Source organism: Brienomyrus brachyistius, chromosome 7 (assembly GCF_023856365.1).
Source record: "Brienomyrus brachyistius isolate T26 chromosome 7, BBRACH_0.4, whole genome shotgun sequence".
Lineage (NCBI taxonomy): Eukaryota > Metazoa > Chordata > Actinopteri > Osteoglossiformes > Mormyridae > Brienomyrus > Brienomyrus brachyistius.
In genome coordinates this window covers 27,776,543-27,796,411 of record NC_064539.1, presented here as the reverse complement: position 1 = coordinate 27,796,411, position 19,869 = coordinate 27,776,543, and the positions used below count along the sequence as shown (strand labels likewise).

Below are 19,869 nucleotides of genomic sequence, written 5' to 3'. Positions count from 1 at the left end.
TATAAGCTTTTTGTAACAATGATCTGTTTGCAACAAATGATCTGTTTATTCTTCGTTCATATTAAAATAGTGGAGGGGAAATAGGGGAATTTTCTTCTCACCAACCCCATCTTACTCTTCATAAGACACAGTGCAGGGTCAACCAGCGTCCAGCACCCCGGAAGCAAATAGGGTTTAAGGGTCTTGCTCAAAGGTTCAACGATGACAACACTCTGCAGGCCACTGGATTTGCGACACAGGCACAGAGTCAGGGCACGTCCCGAGCTTACTATTTTTGAAGTATCTTCAAGATTAAAAAATATCTTGACAGCTAATGAGCACAACTTTTATTGACCGGTGGCGAACAAAAGCTACAGGTTCTGAAGTTTAGCCAGGAACCAAACACAGCACATGTTAGCATGTAGCACTTGGCATATCATCCAAGTTGGGTCTGTGGGTGCTGCATGGTTAACCTCAAGCATAGAAACGTGATGTTAGCTTTTCATCTACAAAGGAGGCGCAGGAGTCGACATCACATCGCATTGACGTTAGCTATTACCCCCACACGACTGCGAGGATGCTCTTCCTGCAGCCTTCTAATATTCCTCTACTCGGCCTCCTTAAAAAAAGAAAACATTAACAATCCTATCACCACGCAAACAATCGCATCTGGGGTCATTCCCACGGCACCACAAGTTGTCTTTATAAGATTCGGCACAGATCTAATCCAGATGAAGCAAATCGGTCTCAGGCCAAACTCTTAGTTGTGTGCCTCTGACAAAGCATTTGAACGGGTCCTGCTGCATCTGGTTGGCCTGAAACAATTAATCTGCTGGCTTGGAGGTTTATAAGACAAAACCCACTAAATGGTTTGCTTATTCTGGGGCAAGAAGGGGCGCAGCAGTTGATTATTTAAAATGCAGCATTCTGAAGTGACTACAAGTAATGTATAGGCAGCAAATACAATACATCATTCAGAATTTCTCTTGGAACAAGGCTGAGTGAGTATAGTTACATGTAAACCATTTCAAATGTCATCTTTTACCAAGAAGCGAAAGACTTTCAAGACAAACAAACAAGCGAACATGCAAACACACTGTTCTCTGAGAGATCCTGAGATGCCCAAGACAGTGTGCATCCAAAATGATTAAATCCAGGCAGACTGGCTCAGGAAAATCACGCCACATCAGTTGAAATCCGTCACAGATGGGGGGAGAAAGGATAACTTGTTGTCGGGCACATAAGCGTCAGCCCATGCATGAAAGACGGTGGAGATTGCAGGCAAGAAAACTGCAATTATTTTATTCTCCATGCAAAAGTCTTTAGAGAGTTGCAATGTGTAAGAGTTGACAGTTATACTCAGTCAAAGAAAAAGTGGCAGTTTGTTAATGGAGCAACAGCTGTTAGTTTTCTGAGAGAAAGATTTTTATACCATATAAAAGCCAACAATGTGGACTATACATTTCTGTTCATTCTTAATAGCTGTTATATTAGTTGGGATAAAAAAATGTGGATTCTGTAAGTAGATGAAAGAATGTCCAATAATATTTTAAACATATATCTGATACATGCGGGTCCATCTCTTCCCACGACTGAAATTCTACCAACAAGTCCCTCAATGCAAATGTGGTTCTGTGGAAATCTACAGGAAGCCACAAAACACTCCTGTCAGTACCTCTGATGCTAACAGCTGATTTCTGCATCACCCTCGGAACGGACGCAATCACACAGCAGCCTAACGCACCCGGAAATCATTCCCACCGTTCCATGTGCCAAACTACACCCATTACATTTGCTCCAGGAAGATAACATGCTCAGAGTGCAACTTATGGGGCTTAGACTTGCCTAAAGAGAGTTCAGAGGCTTTTGCATCCGCATCAAAAGTACTTCTACCATTAATTATTCAATCAAATTAGAAGCCTTAAGTAACAAGTCTACACTGTATGTCACAAGTTCTCAAACTAAATACTTCCCATGAGAATACACTTGGGATACTGTCAGCATCGTTTATGCTTTGGTGGCTACAATGTTACATGGGCTCAGCAACTCTATTTATGCTTCCGAACATCTAAAAGCAGCTGACAGAAATACAATTACACATACGATTTCACGACAGCGGCACTGCAGCTACAACAGCCGTACTCCGTTCCCGTTCACCTCGTTTATTTCATTAGAGGAAGCGATTAAGTGCATATTTATTACAGGGAGGAAACCGGTGTCAAACATACAAAGTTTATAGAGGCAACAGATAAGCCTCCGCACTACTTTTCTAAGCAAAACAAATGGGGGTTTGCAGGAGATCATCCATCACTCTTTGTAGGGAAGAAGGGAATAAATTTAGTATGAATAAGCCAGTTATCTTCAGCTTGCTACTATTTCGGCTTTCTGCTGAAAGCACCCCCCAGCTCGGATGCAGTAACCACATGGGTCATGTGAACATGAAAGCCGGGGGGAGAGGGGGGCCTTTTCCATGATCAAAGGGCTAGGCTTCCAGCGCTGAACCCCGATGTACATCGCTTCAGTCTGCGTTAACGATCCCGATTCCTGACTAAAGGGTCTGCCTCCACGCATTCGGCTTCCTCGTGCCACTTCCTCCCGCTTCTGGAGGTCGGCACGTGGTTTTCACACAGGAAACCTCAGCTCGGGTGAGGTTAGCAGGAGCAGGACCCCTGGAGTTCACACCTCCCCTGAGTCACGCCTCTGAAGGCGAGGCCATGCGGCTTCTTCAGTCAGCTCATAATGACCGGGATTTAAAATAGAAGCCCAGAGAAAGAACACTCCGGTTAAACGCAGAGTCGACAATCAGCGTAAATGGAGACAAAAATAGAAGCTGTTAAGTCGGGTCATTGACTCCAGGAGATCAAGGCCCATTCCCGAACATATAGGAAATCCCAATCACACAGCTCCTTGCAACAGGTCTAGAGAGTTGCACGTCGTCTAGGGATGGTGGTGGGGGATTGAAAGACACTTTATCAGGGCAAATGTCTTTATCAGGGCTTGTCTGAACTCAGGACAAACCCAAGGCACAAAGTTAAGGTCCCCTGCTAATGTAAGGAAAACGCCGGTGTGAAAAAGGAAGGGGACGATAGAGGCTGCTGTTAGACTGGTGTGATGTGGACATGTTTCCTCTGTGGCCTGGGGAAATTTTCTCCTGCAAAAGATCCTCACACTGAATAAAGTCCGTCAAATCAGTGCTGCACTCAACCTTTATAGAACCTTAATATACTGTATATAAACTAAATTTATTGTAAGCCAAAGAAACATAACTGCTGCTTTGCAGTTAATATTTGTTCATGGTGACAATACTGCGAATCTGGTTTTAAATTTATGAAGATATATATATACCTAAATATTATGTATGTCAGAGTTATGACAATTTCACTAAATATTCATAGCTCTTCTTCAGTTATGAGCATCTTCTGAATGTGTGTTTATGCCACATTTATAAAGCAAGGAAAGTTAATTTATATAGCACCTTTCGAACACTGTGGTCATTATGAGTACTTCACACTTTTGAAAAATACAGAATACAAAGAAAATTCTAATTCAAATAAAAAAAATATGACTGCAGAAATTATGAACATGACAAACAATAGATTTAAGAGAGAAAAAAAATTAAACATGAAAATAAAACGCAAATTAAACAAATTAGGATAATAAGGTATCATGACAGGACAGAAAAGGAGCAGAACTAACAGACTGCTAAGCTGAGCTGAAAACCTGGTCAAATAGGAACCTTTCCACCCTGGATTTGAAAAGTGTCTAGTGCTCAGGTTCTTCTTATACTCTTATGCTTCTTATGCTCTCAGTCAACTGGTAAGGAGTGGCACTGAAGCAGCATCTTAGGAATTCATTAGCTTTTGGCATAGGAGAGTTGAAGAATAAAAGGAAACAATGACGGAATGTGAGGTGAATAACTTGATTGTTCATTTTTCCTAAACAGGCTTATTGCCGTTGCTGGGAATGATACTGTGCAGGAAGCCCTCCATCTTTCCGCCGAAAATAAACGTCTATCTCCCGACACGAGGACAGCTAGGAGGGTGAGGGAGGAGTTTACACGTCAACAGGAAATTTCCACCCTGACCTCCCCCCACTGGGGAGTCCATCACGCTGAGGTGTCCGTGATAGAAGGGCGGAAACGTGGAGGCACAGCCGTGGGCTCAGCCGCGATAATGCACAGCGAGCGTCAAGATTTCCGAGAGGAGGAGGAGAGGGGGCCAAGGGAGGCACGAGGCCGGCCATGCAGGGGTCACCGGATTAGGCTGCGCTAGCAAGGGGGCATCCGATACGGAGGGGCGGGATACGATTTACTGCCTTGCGAAAAACACTAATATGGACTGACAACAAACATCACAGAAAGCAGCAAACAAACATAAAACACAATCTTTTCATTAATCAGGCTTATCACAAACCACAATGGGCAGCGAGACGGTTTGGGTGCCAATGCAAGCAATAGCTCATTGAACAAATATGAGTCCATTGATAACACAGAAGACACATTCCTGTACCTACCCGGCTATGGGAAAACAGGAAGAGCGTTTCTCAAGGGGCTTGGGAGGCATGGACTGGTAGACATGCAATGCACTATATGGCCAAAAGTATGCAGACACCCCAATTAATCAGAGGACTTTCCTTTTAATCCACACCCACTGATGACACAGATGTACAATTACGCACACAGCTATGCAATCTCCTGCAACAATCATTATCACAAGAATGGGTGGGTGCTGTACTTTCCACTTGGGCACCATCATAGGATGCCATCTTTCCAACAAGTCACGTCATCACATTTCTGCCCTACTAGAGCTGTCCTGGTGAAATACGAGCGAAGTAATTCTGAACGACAAAACATCGGGGAATAAGTTCAGTTGTGACGCGGTCAGCCACACAAACTCACAGAAAGGGACCTGATCACCCAACATCAATAACCAGCCTGAATCCAGCAATGTTCCAACAATCTGCCCTACAACAGCAACAATGAACGACCAACTTCACTTCATTAATACCCTTAATGGATTTCATAATGCGATATTAGACAAGCTGGTGTCCACATACATTTGCTATTAGGGTATCGATGATATGGGCACAGAAACCAGCCTGAGGAGAGGGCTGGAGCTCCTGTCATTCTGCAAGGCTATTTAGCCAAGGTTAAAGGTCAAAAATGCATCAGGTCAAGGTGAAGCAAAGTTTAAAACTATGTCTTAGTAACAAAGGTACAGGCTTAGTAACAGAACGACAATGGCCTGTGAGGTAGGGGCTAGAGACCCCAAGGAGGTAGGCTCCAGAGTCCTCTGTGAGGTAGGGGCTAGAGACCCCAAGGAGGTAGGCTCCAGAGTCCTCTGTGAGGTAGGGGCTAGAGACCCCAAGATGGTAGGCTCCAGAGTCCTCTGTGAGGTAGGGGCTAGAGACCCCAAGGAGGTAGGCTCCAGAGTCCTCTGTGAGGTAGGGGCTAGAGACCCCAAGGAGGTGAGGTTGCTGGTATTTTATTATTGTCATATATATATATATATATATATATATATATATATATATATATATATATATATATATTTTTTTTTTTTTTTTTTTAAATGCTTCTGCTTATTGTAATTTCTGTGCTTATTCTCTTTCTTTTTCTTCTTTTAAAAAAATCTGCAAACCATTTTGAAAAACCTGTGGATTGATTGGTTGATCGATTGGCTGATTGATAATTTAACAGTAAAAACATATTTAAACAGCAGGTCAGGTCTTGATCTCCAATTGATTTAATATTCTGTCAATCAGAAGTGATCTGTTTCTTGAAAGGATTTAAGTATGTGCTTACAAAGTGCAAATCACAGAGCTGTACGTCACTAAAACTATTACATATTACTGTTTGTGTGCCCAAATAGGTCAGTAGACAAATAAAATCATCATCTTCTTCAAGAAAAGATAATAATCCAGGAAGATGGGGAGGATTTCAATTTAGTTGAAGCAAAAAAGAACAGACTTAGTTTAAAGAATCCATAAAAACATCAGTGTAAAATATAAAAAGTAAGCCTGCATACCACCCCGACCCGTCGTCATAGCAGCGCTCTGAAACAATTCTGGGATGTCACCTGAGATTATTGTTCTGCTCTGGGACTTCAACTGAGTCCAATTCATTTCCAGCATGCAGCTTCATGGGTGGTTTCACTTTCCGGCAGAGACCTCGTGCTGCGGTAACTTTATCAGCATTATTTATCAGCAACAGGGTTTAGACAATCACAAAGAAATGCTTTAATTTACCTAAATGAAACCAATGTGAGTGTTTTATCCTTTAATTTTACTCCCATGAGGGAGTATAAGGAATAAATAAATACTGTAAATAAAAACACCTTTAGATATGACCCGTTGGTTATGAGCGGTGGACTTTTTTTTTTTTATAGAATCATAAACCAGACAGTGAGACACCATTTCTAACAAAAAGTGCTTATATTATACAGTTCTGATAAGCCTGTACCATAACACTGCTATTAATAAACCAAGAAATATCATTAATATTCATATTTGCATCAGCGAATTCACTAATAGGGCTTTTTCCAGATCCAAGCCCCCTTGTTCCCAGGACATCCGGAACATGGTGACATTTGGTGTCCCGGGCAGAGCTCTGAGCGGCGCTTGTCTGAAAGTGCACAATCAGCCTTATCACAGCAGCCACCCCCACAGTGTCATTCCAGCTGCCAGAAATAAACCCCGCTCAGGCTCTGTGGCACTGCCTAGCATCGCAGGGCCCCTAGAACTGGATCACCACTGGATTTCCCCCAACTGCGGCCCACTTACGACGAGCGAGTCAAAATGTCACAAGATACATAAATTATTTTAACAGCATTTTAAATGCCATCTAATTGGTTTTCTTTGGCTCCCTAAAAACACAGTTCTGCCTTCTGCCCATTCTAAGGCATCCTCACAAAGTCTAGCTAGATTGAAGAGACAGAGATACAATGTGGAAAACTAAAATCCCAGTGGCTTCCAGAGCACGAGACATCCGAGTTCTTGCTATCCTGAATGATTTATACAGACCATCCGCGACTTAACTGACTTACGGCAACTGGCACACACAAATGTACGCAAAAATTAATTCCAGGCTGCCGTATGCCAGACAACGCCATGCCACTTAGTGCACCATACGATAGCTACCCTGGGAAAGTGCTGTACGGTGCGGCAGTACGCCCATCCCAGCCTCACACGCATCTCCCAGCCTCATTCTCAGATTCTCAGCCAGTGCAATGATCCTATTCCAATAAACAGTCATTTCAACGTAAGAAAAACATGCATCAACACATACATACATATACAACTGAGGAATGGATGACTGGGCTGAAAAATGGCTGCTGATAATCGTATGCATGTTCTTACATATCATGGCCATTGATTAAATGGGTATCTACAGAGAAAACTGTCCGATCACAGCTGGCTGATGGATAAAGCATCGCAAAGGAAATAAGCAAGACTTGCCACAATGGCCGATACCTTTGTCATTATCCTTCCACTGACAGCTGCTTTGTGTCCTTTTGTAATGAGGTTATAACTGCAGAAAACCACAGTGACATTGGAAAAAATATTTTGCAATACTGCAATATTTCTATCACAAAAGGATTTGAAATTTCACCCAAAATAAACTACAACCAAATATAACCTGCTATTATCTACCAACAGAGTCTGTCTTTAGTGGTAAAGGCAAGTCAGACGTCTCTTAACTCTATCAACTGAATTCTGAGATTAGCCCATAATATGCAGAGGCTTCTAATGGCTGAAGGCAGACTACTTCACACTCCTCCTGACTCATTTCTGTTAGATTTCGCACAAACGCACCACACTGTCTTTGAGTATGTCCGACAGCAAGGACGAAAGTGATTGCGATTGGCTCGGACAGCACATGTAGCCCTCATGCAGAAGCAGTGCCATTAAGCTTTGCACTGAATTCTTTACATATACTACATAACCTTGAAAATGACCGATCATTACAATTGCAGCTCTTACTACGTTTTCTTGCCTGTGACAGAGTATAAGTGTTTGGTTTGAACTCAGCTGACTATCCCGGTCCTTGCAATATGACAATTGCATGTGCGTAACAGGTAGCATCGGCATGAACACAAAAGACATTAAACATATAACAGATATAATACATATATTATACGTAATATATATTATTACGTATTAAACGTAATAATACAAAATAATGAAACCCATTACGGTGATCGCCCACCCATTGCGGAAGTTACAATCCGGACACATCAGTGATAGGTGAAAATCTGCGATAAAGAAAGACAATATAAATATATATATATATATATATTTTTTAAATACAGTTTAAGCATTAAATCAAAGCTTCAAAACAAAACGAAAAGTTTGCTCACAACAAATCGGACTACAAGCAAGGCACGTGACATGCAGAGAGCTATGATGCGTCGGGGGGACGCGATAGCGATATAGCGGAGACGCCATAGCGATATAGCGGAGACGCCATAGCGATATAGCGGAGACCCGATATAGCGGAGACGCGATAGCTGAACTGCGATATAGCGGGGGATCACTGTATACTCTTTGATCCATCCCCCAGCTGCTTATCCTGGTCAAGAGCAGGGGAGCTTGGACCCTATCCAGGCAGCACAGGGCACAAGGCTGGGGTACACCCTCTACAGGATGCCAGCTCCTCATATGGCACGCAAACATTCACACAATGGGTAATTTAGAGATTCCAATTAGTCTAATCACTTCGGACAGCCAAATAACACACAGAGAAGACGCAAACCACACACACACAGCAGAATGAAGAACCCCAACCATGCAGGTGTGAGGTAACATGCTATCCACTGAGAAACTGCACTACGACACGTTGGCAAGTAACATGCATCAATCATTATAGACTGCTGCCACAAACACGGAATAAAAATGACCAACCAAACATCATCCTTTGAAACATCACAATCATCACAAACTCAGTTGTCATTTGGGATTAATGCATTTAGTGAATGTCACCAACTTGAAATGTTTTTTGTAAATTTCCCGAGCACCTTCTAACTTGACATGGCATCAAAAGAGAAATACCCCCCCCCCAGGACAACAATGCAAGGTAGGCACCCCCATGCTAGAAGCCAAAACGGATAACATGCAGGTCACTTCCAAGGAAGATATGAACACAAAGCATGCTGGGATTTCACAAGGTATTTCTTCGTGGGCAGTGGTCATAAGGTGCCGTTCCGCATGCACACATGCCAATGCTTCTTTCTATAAAGTCGTGCACTTATTCTGTAATGTCTACTTCTTACACCTAAAAGATGCTGCTGTGGCTTCTCTTTGCTTTTTGTTTGCAACGTAAAGGTCAGTGCAAATCATACAAACAATGACAAACAAACAAAGAGCATTAATAGAAGCACATAATGAGTAAAGGTTTTGCAATGTGTCTGTAGAATACGGACACAGGCCCATCTTCCGAACAAACTATGAATTTAAATTTAAGTACAAATCACTGGGGGGAAAAGGCCACAAAACAGTTTACTTTACAGCCATGCTGTTCTTTAATGCACATCAGCAAAGCATTCAGGTCTTCTGTGCATTTTAAGGATTTATCCCATCCGCACAACTGACTCGTCCAGAGTGGCTGATGATGAAATGTTGGAGTGCGATGCTAATCATCGTGCTAAATGTGGCGTGTTTTAAGCATGACTGATCATGGCTGAAAAGCCACTTGGCCGCCCCCTAATTAAGGAGTTCTCTTGAAGCATTATTAACTCGCTACTAAAAATATTTAAGTAAAAACTGATGTTGAATACGAAAAATGTATGCAAGCATTTATGGCTAGTGATAAAGGCTACATTTTTAATATTATATCGAAACCATTTATTTATGCAACAGACACAGACACTATTTATGTTATATAAGTAACATAAAGGTCAGTGCAATTAGTAAGAGCAATAAAGAACAAAGAGCATTAATAGACACATTAGTTAAGGTTTTGCAACGTGTCCGTTTGTAGAATATTGACACAGGCTCTTATTCTGCATTCTTATTATAATATTTATTATAAAAATTTTAATGACATGAAGCTTTTGTCCTTTAAATAGTCTAAGAAGAAATAGATGATTTTCATGCGAAAACATCAGAGAAAAGTCAAGGAAAGATATTGGTGGCAGTGACATGAAGTTACTTCTTATTTAAGTAAAACTAAATTCCATGAATGTTTCCTTTTTTGAGGTGGGGTTTGCAAAGAAGTCTGGACTGGGGAATGAGGATGATGTAGAGTTTGCAGAGTGAGGGAGTCCGTAAATGCAGTGGGCAGCTGGGTAAGCAAAACATGCAATAAAGCCTGACAAGCATCAGTGAGCATCAGGAGGCCAGACAGTCGGCCTCCGTCACTTGCTCATTAGGACGAGGGCATGGCAGAGACTCGGGGGGAGAAAGGGTGGCACACACGATCTCACTCGCTCAGCATGACACTAACTGAGCGCCAGCAGATGTGGCTAGGAGAGCACTCCATCCTGATTGGTTCCTAGAAGCCATGTGACGTTGACTTTGAACAGGTGGGCCAAGAGTCAGGCTGAAGCTGTCGTCGGGGTCTGTTTGCATTAGCCTCCTGAAACAACTGCTACGGCAAGGGCTGTTTATTTACACAGGAAACGACTTCCCTCCTTTTTCTGTTGACCTCAAGACTACTGTGACACTTTAAAGCTACAACTCCCTAGTAACTGAAAGACAACATCGCAAGGCGTAGAACTGTTCCGCTTACAACCTTTAAGACAGATTGATACAAAGTTTAAATTCTATTCACTGTTATCTATAAGTCAGTCTATCAATGCAGGTCTGTATATGCAAACGTGTACTTGGCCCCGCCTGAATCTTTGTCAAACCCCAAAAATGGAGCTCAAGATCAAGATGCTTATGAGTCTGTAGCAGTTCCTGAAAGAGACAGCAGCCAACAACCACAGAGGAGAACAGTGAAGCTTGTTTAGACCTACGTAAGAGTGGAGAGTATGGAGACTTGGAAAAGGAAATGTTCCATTGGGGGGAAAAAATATCCTAAGAGAATAAGCCCTTGTGTAGTGCACATTCCTTAAGATCAAAATAAATACAGCCCTTTCAGTTTTCAGCACAACACACGCAGGCATGCATGCACGGATGCAGCAGACTACCTCTGCCAATAGGTTTCCATCGAGTCGTTTTTTTTTTTTTTTGAAGCTCTGTCTGTGTCACGGGACACTTCGAGAAAGTGAGTACAAACATGTACAGGCATGAGAAGCTACAACTACGTTAGTTTTATGCTGACCATATGCATATACAGTTAGGAATAAAACCTACTCCACAAGCCCCTAGTGCCTTTAAAGCCATATCTTCATACCGCTTTCATGGCGACTAAAGTTCACAGATACCAATTATATTGTCTATTACTGCTAATAAGCCAGAGTGAGTCACAGGCATTTCAGAGACTTTGAGGTACTTCATTGTCCTCTTTGCTGGATGGACATGTTGGACACGAAGAGAAGAACTCATAAAGAAGGTCCCAGTCCCGCACCGACTGTTTATATCTAAACATCAAAATATTTACATGTAGGCTATTCTCTAATAACATCCTATACCTCCCAACTGGCTGGTCACACAAAAGTTTTGTGCTTTAACCATGCAGCTATAAATACCAAGCTGTAAACTGAGGTCGTCGTCCGACTCATTTTTCTGTACAGTACAGGGTAATCTGGGTGGGGGGCATGGAGACCATCCCTGGTGGCACAGAGCACAAGCCCAGGGAAAACCCTGCATGGGAGGCCAATCCATCACAGGGCAAGCGTGCGCACCCACACGCCCCACACACGCATTCATATGCTGCAGGCAAGTCAGAGACACCAGTTTGATGAAGCACATTTTCTTGGAGTGGGAGGAAACCAGAGTACCTGGCGGTCACCCCCGGAAATTCCACACACCGAGCCAGGCGTGAGTGTCAAGCCCCAACCTTGGAGGTGTAAAGCTACAATGCTACCTACTGAGCCACTCTGTACTCAATTTGCCCGATATTTACAGCAGGTTTGAGGAATACGACTGGTGTAGAAAATATTAAAATGTTGGGAGAGAAAAAAACCTGAAGTAGAATCACTATTTGTGGCGTGGGGCCAGACCGAACGAAGAGTTTGTGTGGCTGAGATGCTGCCGTCTGCAGGGTGATTATAATATGTGGGGCACCGCATGCCCCAAGAACAGAGAGATCGCACCTCACAGTCAAGCTTCCAGTGAAATATCAGACAACCACATTTGGTCCTTGTGGAGAAGATGCAACTTCTTGAAAAACACAAAAAAAAAATTAATTCGGGTAAAGGAAAAAAAAAAAAAAAAAAAAGGATGTCAGAGCAGAAAATCCAACGTCATACTGCAGAAACACCTGTGAATTAATATTATTTATTTATGTATTAAGCATTCAGCAATTGTTGCTATGAGAACATAACATAGTTCATCATTGTGCTGATTTTCTTAGCCCAGTCTTCAGCTGCAGCTTTTTAAGTGGAAGCTGCCACAGAATATCAAAGTCTGAAGCCACTTGGAAACCTCTCCCACAGACACAGCAGTATTTGCATTCAACATGTTTCAGGAGAGTTTTGGGACCCAAAGCTGTGTCTTTGCATTCCAACAAGATATCAGTTACAGCGAATATGCACTCACTGCCCAGATAAATAGCTTTAAACATAGTTCCTGATGGTCACCTAAGACTTTCGTACAGAAATGAATTAATGTCTAAAAAATGCAGGACGTAAATGCTCTTGGCACATGCAAAGTAAGAGTATTATGTAAGAGGAATAAGGTGGCTATAAAGAGTGCAGATTTGCACCCGCAACGACGAAATGTCAAGCAGCACATTGAACACCCCCCACCGCCCTGCCTTTTAAGTAGAAAAAAAAAGTGTGAAGTGTGAAAAAGCCCCAGGAATCCAGCAGGGGAAAGAAAACTTGAAAATGTTCTGTAGCGTTTTACCATCCTCTGTGGCGACTGCGCTGAATGACCTGGTTGTCTGCATGGGATCAGATTCGTTAACTACACAGAAGACTTGGATGCTTTGCTGATGTGAATTAAAGAACATCATGGCTGCAAAGTAAACTGTTTTGTGGCCTTTTTCCCCCAGTGATTGTACAAGGAAACCACTTCAAGATCCCACATCTTTGTACACCATTTAAAGGACATTTGCTTCACGCTGTATTTAAATAATTTCAATGAGATTGCAAAAGCTGGGCCTGTGTATTCTGGAATATGGACAGACACGTTGCAAAACCTTCTGTTAATACTCTTTGTTGTTCATTGCGCTTATCGTTGCATTGACCTTTATGTTGCTCTAGGAAAAAGTGTTCGTCAAATGAATAAATGTCAGCATTTGGATATAATGTTTACAGCGTATCCTTTATCAGTACACCTAAAAGCTTGCATACATTATTCATATTTCACACGAGTTTTTACTTAAAAATTTTTGGTAGCGAGTTAATAATGCTTCAAGAGAACTCCTTAATTAGTGTGCCATTCAGCTATGATCAGTCGCGCTTAAAACACGCCACATTTACTACGATGATTAGCATTGCACTTAATGGTGGTGAATTTAATGTGACTGTTCCTCAATTTCAGTCACCAAAAATTGCCCAGCATAACTGCATGGCCACTCACACGCTGATTTTGTTTTTCTTTCATCGGATTAATTATTCGTCAACAAATGCTTGCATTTGAGAAAAAAAAAGACAAAAGTTGCAGCTCAAAGCATATCCTTGGCAGTTAATCACTAATGAATACGTCAAATGAAATGGAATGAATTATTTTTCAAAGGATATGAGCTTCGGAGCCGTGACTGATCGTCATTTTCTACAGGCTTTCATTCATAACAGAAAAGGCCCGGGTCTGGTCTTCATTTTAGGTGGCAGGAATGGAGAGGAGATACTCGAGTGAGGTTAAACCCAAGCCGGCAGAGCCTGCCTCCCTGGCCAGCCATACAGCGTGAGCATTAATGCTGCTCTCCAACAATGCCTGATTTATCCCCAGGTCACCAGGAGCCAGTGGTCTCCATTTCAACCCCCATCCAGAAGCAGGGTGGTCTCGCCTTGGCCACCATTGGCGTCATAGTGCTGCGTTAAATGGCTTTACCAATTCCAGGTGTTCCATGTCTCCTTGGGGTCAAAAGGAGCGTCTGCCACTCATTTATATTCCCGAGTTTTGTCTCCTTGTATTATTTTCTACAACAGTTGACCCCAAACACTATTCTTAAATCACTTCTCTTTTACAGTTAAGTCTCTATGACATGGCCTGGTGGCTCATTAGATAGTATTGATGTCTCACACTTCCAGATTTGCAGTCTGAGTACTGATATGGATAACCACTATATTTTTGTCTAATATTGCCGATACCGATAACCCGCTAAATTTGGGGCCACTTGCCAAGCCAAGGTGGGAGGGAGTGGGGTTGGAACTTACTGACCTTGCTGGCACAGACTAGCAAAAATTACATTGTTTTTAATTCTGTGGTAAACAAAAGATCGATCTGTTGGCCTAATTTAACGATGAATTATAAACACCATCTCACCGGCCGAGACCTCTTAAGTGGTGAATGAGCCGAGGAAATCCCTCGTCTACCACTAGAGAAAATGGCTGATTATCCAATGCAATCATCTCCATTATTTTCATAGCTGTTTTAACAACTCTGGTGTCGGCAACTATACTGAAAAAGTCTAAATATCAGCTGACGGTATCGGGCAAATATTACACATCAGACTAATGCCGATGTCTTGATTTTTAACAAACATTGGCCGATACCCTTAGGGTATCCTGCAGTCCAAAAGACATGCAACTTTGTAAATAGTGCTTCTAAATTGCCCATAGTGTGTGACCGCGTGCGAGCCTTCATGCATGTCATGTGCCCTGCGGTTGACTGGCCTCCTATCAAGGCTGAGCCCCTACCTCCTGCAGACTCGCAGTGAGTCACGCTGGTGTCTCGAATTTGCCCATAGTGTGTGTGTATGGACTGAGATGAATGAGATCCAGATCTTTTATGATGATGTGCTGGATAAGCAGCTGGAAAATGGATGGAAACCATGGCAGTGAAACGTCTTGCTGGAGGTCAGCGGGCTGCCCCATCGTGTGACCCTTTTCTGCCAGAAGCTGGGCGTTGAGGACCAGGATGTCAACATCACTATTTATTTAATTAACAGACACCTTTATCCAAAGTGACGTATAATTAGGAAAGCTGGGTCAGCCAGCCTCTGGAGCAATTGGGGTTAAGCGACTAGGATTAAGGGCCTTGCTGAAGGGCCCAACCATGAAATCAAGCTGCTGAACCTGGGATTTGAACTGGCAGCCTTCCGATCATGAGCACAGCATTCTAACCCACACATCACCCCAACCCCCAGGATGTTGTACTTTGCAGGGTGACCCAGCCGCCCGGGCGGGACCCGCGGAAGGGAAGCCGACACCTCTCCTTCTGTGATTAGAGATGGCTGCTTGACCGTTGTACCCGGAAGCCGCAGATCATGATCAGTCTTTTTTTTTTTTAGCAGAGTGTAAACAGGGGGAAAGGGCTGCACAGGGTCAGACGGGCAGCTTATGGGAGGTGAGAGTGAGAGGTGAGAGGCAGCTGGGGGCTGGGGGCCGGGGGCCAGCCTCTTGTTTACTTAGGTGCTGTGAAGACAGCCTGCAGGGAGACGGCCATGGGGGGCTTTCTGGGTGGCCCGTATTTTTTATTTTTTGGCTGTTCCTCCCTCCATAGGCACAATGGTGAGTTAGGGGTAGCTCTCATTGTCATCTCCACACCAGCAAATTAAGGATAATATGCGTTTACTGGGCAGCTATATAAATAGTGTACAATTCAGGAAAAGGCCTGTCATAAGCACAATGAGTTACCTCGTTTGCTTGCTAGCTTAATGACCCACAATAAACCCAGTAAGAATACTGCGTGCAACTTCTTTGCAGCCCCACTTGAAAGATGACTGCATTACTTTAGTGTGAGTTGAGCGAGGTTTTACAGGACTCCAAGGTTTAAGACCATTAATTTCTTTTATTCCAAACAAAGGCAATCCAAACACACTACATTCTGAGTGGAACCAGCAATGTAAACTTGGATGTAAACTCAATCAAGATGCGATCACAGAATACACTTATTTATTTAAAGGTATGAAAGTGGCAAGGGTGGAGGTACATCCTTATGTTAATTCAAATTAGCGCCATCCACCCAGTCACCCTCCATCCACCCAGTCACCCTCCATCCACCCAGTCACCCTCCATCCACCCAGTCACCCTCCATCCACCCAGTCACCCTCCATCCACCCACCCTATACAGGTACAGTGATCTCCGGCAGCACAAGGAATAAAATACAATGGCATGTCTCTGGACTGGAAGGGGAAACTGGAGCACCTGGAGAAAGCCCAGCAACCGGTGTGAACTCCACACACACACACAGCGGGGGGGGAGGGGGGGGGATTCAAATCCTTCAACCCTACAGTCATGAGGCAACAGTGATACACAAGCTAAAATAAGTGATGTTAGCTGAATTACATTCAAAACACATGTATGCCTATATATAGTTATATATATACACACACAGACACACACACACACACACACATATATATATATATATATAAATCTCAGCTGTGTGCCACTAAAAATACTACATTTCAATTAGGGGAGCAATATGAGCTCCATCTAAGCTTCATAATGGGCACCATTAAAGGTGAGGCACAGGTGCATATTCCCATTACGATCAATGCAGAACAGGAAAAAAGGCTCATTCAAGGAATTTCAGTTCCTAATACGCCAAGACGCTGCTTATCAAGCTGCACATGCGGCGGCCAGGTAAAGGATTCAATCACACATCCCACCGGCGCTAACACTGGGGCAGTGTCTGACAGGTGAGGCTGGAGCCTAACGCACATCATCACCTACTTCATATCTCTATAATCCATGATCATCTGCACTTATCTCTTATGAACCAAAGCATCACGGCCTTGATGGTGTGCCTAACATTCTGTCCTTCATGGGGGGGTTGGGACTGGGGGTGTTCATCAAATACCTATGACATGCTGATGGATAATGAACAGTTCGATACAGTTATACCTTATTTAATACATAAAGACATACATACACATATTGTGTATCTGGGTTTATTTCAATAGAGGACATTCACTCTGAAGTAATTTGGTGCAATTTAATGCATTATTTCATTCATCTGTTCTCTTTCTTAGCAGCATGACAAAAAAAAACCTTTTTAGTGCACAGCACACACTGGAAATTCATAAATATTCCAAGTCATTATGCTGCGCAAAAAAGCCAAAGGTTTCCCAAGGTCTTAGGAAAGGTATTCGCCAGGCGACCATACTGGGCCCTATAAATGTGAGCCAGATTAGGCAGATGCTGAAAGGCAGCAGAAAGAGCTGGCCGTGCGCTCTGCAGGCCCTGCCGACCAGGGCACCCAGGCACCGGGGCTGCCAGGCAGCTCACAGCAGCCTGTGCTGAGAGACAATTCAGACCTTTAGAATGAGAAGAGCTTAGAGCTTCTCAAATTATACTGCGCACATTAAGGACAGCATGCGTCAACTGGAGAGAGTTAAAGTAAGGCTAAAACATACCAATCCCCTGGAGTGCACTATTACAACAAATAACACGATGTCTGTTGCAGTAAAGTAGTAAACTGAGCTTTTAATCACCATCGTATTAATTAGGGTAAAATGAAAAGCAGCGTCCAGGTGTGTCATTAGGCAACACTCATGCCTTAGTGGTGCCTTGGATTAAATTTAAAAAAAAAAAAAATCAGGATTATAAATTTAACTAAAGGAGGAAAAAAAAAACACAAATGCACAAGTGACCTAAGAACGCCATACCACAGTACAGTCTAAATGAAATAACCAGATTTGGGATGAAGCCATTCTGAAAACAGGCAGTCATCCACAGGGACGCATACAGATAAAAGGCAACGTAAAAGTGTCATACAACGTCCATGAGTCAAATACAGCTACAGTAACCTTTAAAGACCCTTCAGAATGAGCTGGCAGCCAAATTATCAATGAAATATGGCCAAGAGACTGAAGAAGCGAGGATGTTTGCAGCCTTGGGGATCAGTATCGCCAATCAGCCTCCTGAGCCAATTAAAATCGGGGTAGCAGGAGAACTGCTGTATAAAACACTACTTGGCATTTTTAACCCTAGCAAGTACTAACTTGAAATTGCTTATTTAATGCACATGAAATCAGGCGATTCTGAATATATCCACTAAAAAAATAAATCCTCAAAAATTTAATTATGGGTGATGTGAATATTCCTTGGTAATTGATGTAATAATGACTTTGGCAATGTGGTTTTCTCCCATGATTGTTGCAACACTCTTTGCATTGACTTTCATGAATAGCTTCCCAGCCTTTGTCTATTCAAGGGCACAATATTTCCATTAATGGTAACAAGGGCACTGCGGGGCTATTCTGCAATCCATCAGTCAACGCTTGCCCCCCCCCCCCAACGCACCCCCACCCCGCCAATCCACACATCAAGCACAAGCACACAGAGGTTACTTACTGAGAAGTCTTTCAGCACTTTCTCGTAGGACAGGTGGACAGCCCCACCCTGAGCATGGCTGGGGGACAGGTGGAAGCTGTAGTCCCCTATCTGGTCACCTCCAACCAAGGCCAGGTGGAGGTCCTGCACATACTTCTCCCTCTGCATCTCCAGCTCCTGGGCCTCCCGGGTCACATCGTCTTCAGACACTGCGCACAAAGACACCGAGTTCACTTCCGGACCTTACATCTTTCACCAGGACAGCTTAACAAATGTAATCCAAATCATAAGAATCTGTCAAAAAATGTAGTCTATTAATACTGTCATTGTACCGGGCAGACTGAAAGCTGTTTTGCCGGTCCACCTGAGGGACACTTGAATTAGCAGAAAGACACTATGACATACTCTAAGACATATGCAAGGACTTGGACATGAGTGGAAGAGTTATTGTTAGTCACGTTGGCAGCATCAGCTGGTGCTTGATGCATCTCCTGAGCTTCACAGGTCAGGCACAGGCAGCCAAGAAGCGGCAGCAACTTTGCAGCACAAAATCTCCCAATAAGGTGCCACAGAAGCAGATCCAGAGTACCAGTCAAAAGTCTGGACACACCTACCCACTTCTCGACATTTTAGAATTATTTTTGAAGACATAAAAACTATAAAATAACATAGTATATCCATCCATCCATCCATTTTCCAAACCGCTTATCCTACTGGGTCGTGGGGGGTCCGGAGCCTATCCCGAAAGCAATGGGCACGAGGCAGGGAACAACCCAGGATGGGGGGCCAGCCCATCGCAGGGCACACTCACACACCATTCACTCACATATGCACACCTACGGGCAATTTAGCAACTCCAATTAGCCTCAGCATGTTTTTGGATTGTGGGGGGAAACCGGAGTACCCGGAGGAAACCCCATGACGACAAGGGGAGAACATGCAAACTCCACACACGCGACCCAGGCGGAGACTCGAACCTGGGTCCCAGAGGTGTGAGGTAACAGTGCTAACCACTGCACTGCCATGCCGCCCCCATACTGTATATGTAACCCCAAATTATCCAAAGATCCCCTGGGAGGCTTTGCAAACTGTCCTGAAGGAGGTCCCACATAAATACTGAGCACTCATGGGCCACTTCTTCACTCTCCGGTCATGATGCACCTAAACCATTTGCATCAGTCAGGCGGTCAGGTCATGTGATGTCACACTATCACTCCACCCTGTAGCTGGCTTGGCGTGTCCAAACTTTGGACTGGTACTGTACATCTTAATGCCACTCAAGCATGGACAGTATCTGGACTTCACAGTGTGAACAGTCACTGGGAGAAGAACGAGTGTTCGGTCCCACAGTCGTCCATCACATCGGGACTGCTGAAGCTGGCCAGTCACCAGCATGGG

The 19,869-nt window shown here is 43.5% G+C and overlaps 1 protein-coding gene across 2 annotated transcripts in view; it reads right to left on the bottom strand.

Annotated features, from left to right (window-relative positions):
* The window catches only part of xrcc4 (X-ray repair complementing defective repair in Chinese hamster cells 4), a 68,052-nt gene that overhangs the window by 40,150 nt on the left and 8,033 nt on the right, over window positions 1-19,869 (bottom strand). For both annotated transcript variants that reach the window (XM_049019274.1, XM_049019273.1), the window contains one exon: window positions 18,493-18,680. In XM_049019274.1, coding sequence (XP_048875231.1) covers window positions 18,493-18,639 — 147 coding nt within the window. In that variant the 5' untranslated portion in view covers window positions 18,640-18,680. The remainder of the gene's footprint in view (window positions 1-18,492; window positions 18,681-19,869) is intronic.